The sequence below is a fragment of the Saccoglossus kowalevskii genome, chromosome 16, assembly GCF_978046115.1.
Source record: "Saccoglossus kowalevskii chromosome 16, keSacKowa6.1, whole genome shotgun sequence".
In the NCBI taxonomy this organism is placed as follows: Eukaryota; Metazoa; Hemichordata; class Enteropneusta; family Harrimaniidae; genus Saccoglossus; species Saccoglossus kowalevskii.
This window is the reverse complement of record NC_140656.1, coordinates 6,775,080-6,779,834: the sequence shown is the minus strand read 5'-3', so window position 1 is coordinate 6,779,834 and position 4,755 is coordinate 6,775,080. Positions and strand designations below refer to the sequence as shown.

At 35.0% G+C, this 4,755-nt stretch overlaps 1 protein-coding gene across 1 annotated transcript; it reads left to right on the top strand.

The window, feature by feature from the left end:
• The first annotated feature begins 614 nt into the window (after positions 1-614).
• LOC144352787 (uncharacterized) lies at positions 615-4,460 on the top strand. The gene is made up of 3 exons (XM_078009650.2): positions 615-724; positions 1,976-2,329; positions 4,025-4,460. Exons 1-3 carry the CDS (start codon positions 649-651, stop codon positions 4,360-4,362), a joined length of 768 nt encoding a protein of 255 aa, XP_077865776.2. The 5' UTR covers positions 615-648; the 3' UTR covers positions 4,363-4,460.
• Positions 4,461-4,755: the final 295 nt, after the last annotated feature.

Here is a 4,755-nt window from a genome sequence, read left to right as displayed (position 1 = left end):
TCCGTTGTTTTCGACAGTTCGTGTTACTATAATTGAAATACAGAACGACGCACTGCTTGCCTGATGACAGGACTTGGACGGGGATGTTCGCTCAAATAATGGGCTTGATTGCGTCTCGACCATTACTGCGCATACCACCGTTCTAACCCTTGTCATCACGCAGGCAGTGCGACGTCTTTTATTTCTTAAAAGAGAAATAGGTATTATTCGCATTTGACAAAATACGCGTCTTACATCCACTGATCACTATAGTTTAGTTTACAGGTTACATAATTGTACATGACTTGATACATAAATATTTATTTCTTACGTATCGCGTCTCGATCGTTTCTTACAGGTTGTTCGGCAGGACAATATCATCATGAAGGGAGGTGTTACGAAGTGTTCAACTCTAATATTGATTATTTCAGTGCTCGTATCAATTGCATGCTAATGGTCCCAGTTGGCGACCTACCACAGATTCTCGACCAGGATGACCAGGACTTCCTTTTTAGCTTAATGACGTCACCTAACGAATACTGGACAAGTCTTTACGATACCGGAAGCGGTGCATTTGCGTGGCAAACAGATAACCGTATGCTCTCAGAAACAGGCTTTACGCAGTGGGTTCCATCGCCCGCCGTTGATGCCCTCAATCTATGCGTTAAAATGATTTCAACTTCTTCAGGTGACTGGGATACTTCTAGATGCGACGCTGCATGTAGTTACATATGCCAATTTCAGGGTAAGGTTTTATCACATCGCACTAACACAGACAACCTAATCGTAACAATGCATTTAATGCAAATCTATATATTGCCCGGTGACACATGAAATCCATTTCTTCCCATCGCCAACGATTTGCTTACTGCACCCGTAATATAACTAGAGAATTACGTCACTGTATGTTGGTTACATTGTAAATTACGTTGTTGCATGTAGATAAGTAATTCATTGCAATGTAGTGTTTGTATTGGTTAGTCAGCATTTGTCATACATTCATTATTATAGGGGGAATAGTAGTCAATTGTAACTCATATATAACGTATGTATATTTTGAATAAGAAAACATTCATTCTTTCTCACCCGCGGTTTTATCGTCAAATTAATAGCATAGTTATGTTGCTTTAAATTCTACATATTCATAATGACAGCACTTAAATATATATAATGTATATAACCCACTACTGAAGTCAGTTGTACAGTTTCGTTAAGAGAGTAACTTGGATTTTAAAATCATGTTTAACTGAGTTGAATATAACCAAATCAGTGTATGAATGCCGTTGTTTTTTTAAACCAGCGGCGACTTCATTCGCAAATTCATAATATAATGGCATCCGAGATAATGAGTTCAGTACAACACATTCATTAATTGTTTCGTGAACACAATAACTTTAATTACATGTGAATTATAGTATGGCTTCTTGTGTTCGATTGCCGACACTGTGTAATTGCGAAGTCTTTATACGTACACCTGTGTGTAGCCGTGTCAACACGTTTTATTATACCCTCTAATTGAATCAATTTACTATAGTATAAGTGCGTAGCGATAATCTGAGAGGCTATACTAGAATTCGTAATTCTGATGACCTCTATTCACCTTATTCCTGTGAATACTCTTAATCACCGGATGACTGTGTCGAACAACGTCTAAAAATTGTGGTATTATATGAATGTATAAATATATAAAAATACGGACACTTATTTTTCTAGTCTCTATGAAATCAAGGTTTGTAACAAATGTATGACAAACAATAAACATATTTATTTATTTATTTATTTATTTATTTATTTATTTATTTATTTATTTATTTATTTATTTATTTATTTATTTATTTATTTATTTATTTATTTATTTATTTATTTGTTTGTTTGTTTGTTTGTTTGTTTGTTTATTTATTTATTTATTTATTTATTTATTTATTTATTTATTTATTTATTTATTTATTTATTTATTTATTTATTTATTTATTTATTTATTTCACTTGTATATAAGATCCTGGGGGAGCAGCTACAACTGCAGCAGTGACCACAGGTGTGTCGACAACAACCGTGCCAACAACATCAATCACAACTGCAGCAGAAACAACAACCGTGCCAACAACATCAATCACAACTGCAGCAGAAATAACAACCGTGCCAACAACATCAATCACAACTGCAGCAGAAACAACAACCGTGCCAACAACATCAATCACAACTGCAGCAGAAACAACAACCGTGCCGATCACAACCGAGTCAACAACATCAATCACAACTGCAGCAGAAACAACAACCGTGCCGATCACAACCGAGTCAACAACATCAATCACAACTGCAGCAGAAACTACAACCGTACAAACTGTAACTGGTAAGAGCAATCATATTTATGTATTAATTTAAAAAACTTGTTGTGAACCCAAATGATGGTTACCCCAGAATATCCCGCATTCCATCTGATTTACGATTGTCAACTATCGAACCTAAACTAACAAAACCGATAATCCGAGCGACTGCGGAAACCACATTATATCCTTTCTCCGTAATACATATTTCTCAATGTATATGGCCTTAGAAAGGAAGCCAATAACATTCCCCATCGCGTGTCACAAACAATTGGATAAATTTCGGCGTTAGTGTTCATGTGTTTTGAGGAATACGACCACTATTTCTCCTATCGACTTGCATGCAGTAAATAATCAGACGTAATATAATCTTAAGAAATAGCTTTATTTCATAATGCCAGAAAGCTCTTCATAAGCTACTGAATCCAGTGATTGTATGATACATGCAAACATTATTTAGCTATACGTATTTGCTGGCGATTTTATCAGAGGTAATACATTGTTGTACTGCTGCTGGCGACACCCTCGCTCGTCCATTGAGTTTGTGTTGCTTGGCAACAACTATTTCAAGTGAAAACTTCCGACAAGAAGAAAATATGGCTGCACGAAAATTCACAATTCAGTGAGTTTAAAATAGTCATATTTCAAATGAAACACGTGTTAAATACTGAGAGTAGAAGTTTTTGTTGTTAATTTTGTCTAGTCTACCTAGTTTAACCCACAACATGCTAACAATGACTCTAACATCGCAATGTGTGTGTTAATACAACTAATTAACATACATATGAAATATCACTTTTTTGTAGCCAAAAATATCTGTGCATTTACATAGACGTGTTTAAATGCCTTTTAATTTTTTTTTGGAATTGTAAACAAAATCAAAAATATCTTTGGCTATCTATGTGTGGAATTTGTGTATTGAAAATATATTTATTATAACTTATTCTGTTTTGTAGTGGAGAGGCATTTCTACTGTGTCACACTGAAACATATACTAGTATTTTAGGCATGTTTTGTTTAATAAATTGTTTCTCAAACACATTTTTAGTGTTGTGGATTTGTTTAGAGGAGCTTTCGAAATCCAAAACTGCAGAACCGCAGATACGCTACAGTCTATTATCACATGATTTTTTTTGTAAGAAGACTTACTACAGTAGGGAAATGTTTAATTGCAAATGCAATTGTTGCTTGTGTCAGATATGACAAGTATTATAACATTATTAGCTTTAGAAAGTCAATATTGCCAGAGTTTAATATTCATAGTCAGAAGGCGTACACGTGATAATAAAATAAATGCGATCAATTTACCGAAAATTACAATATGGGGCCGCCGTCATGAATACGGCTTGAAACTAATATAGTAAATATCGGTAAATTGTCGTACGACAGCAATATCCTACTATATGAGAAGCTGGCATCCCCAATTATTTAATGATTTCGTCCAACAATCGACAATGCTGGCAAAACAAGCTTTGTCTGCAGACAACTATTAAATTATTAAAGCACATTTTCATGAAACCCGCACAAATATATCAAGTTCTAAACTGATGTCCCGGATCCTGGGAACAGTTACAGCGAATATATTTCAGATCGTTCAGTAACAGTAATTGCCAATCATCAAACTTACTTATCATTGAGTCTATAAAGGAGGTTATGGCGATGATTGTTAGTTATATTGTTACTCTTGGATGCATTAATCTCTGAAATTTGTGTTTGTTTAGGTCACCCTACCAGTTTTTATCCGGTTACGACCACGACTGTTTTGGTACAAAGCAGCGATTCACCATCAACCCACCTAGACAATGGCGGTGCGACTTCAGCAAGCATACCAGCATCAACGAGTGTAGCTCCATCAAATGCTACCCAGACTGAAACCTCCATATCTGACAAAATTCTCCGCGCATTGCCATCATATCTGTTTTCAGGGGCACTGATGGCGGTTATGAGTGGTCTGGTAGTTTGGGACTGCTGCTTACTGGCAAAACGACGCAGACGAGACAAAGAAAAGAAAGAAGAAAAAATAAAGAGATCAGCTGAAATGATGACAGAATTCAATTAACAATCAGGAAATTGACATTTCTCCTCTGAGGATATATCCACGTACATATATCTGTTAGTGAAATGAACACACACATAAACATCCCTTATAATTTCTTACCATAAATAGTTCAGGGCGATTTACTGCTTGAATAAATGCGCTGAATGTATTTATTTAGGTCCCCACCTGTATCGTGAATAATATAATAATTGAATAATGCTAATGTTAACACAATCAGCATAACAAATGATCTATTTAATAGTAAGTAAAACAACTAGTGTTATTATTGAAATTATACAATTTTTATTATGAGACCATTTGACTATTGTACTCAATATTGTTCTAGTTTGATTTAGGCCTTGACACATTTGACACATAGGCGCAACATTTTTATTATATTTTAATATATGTCAT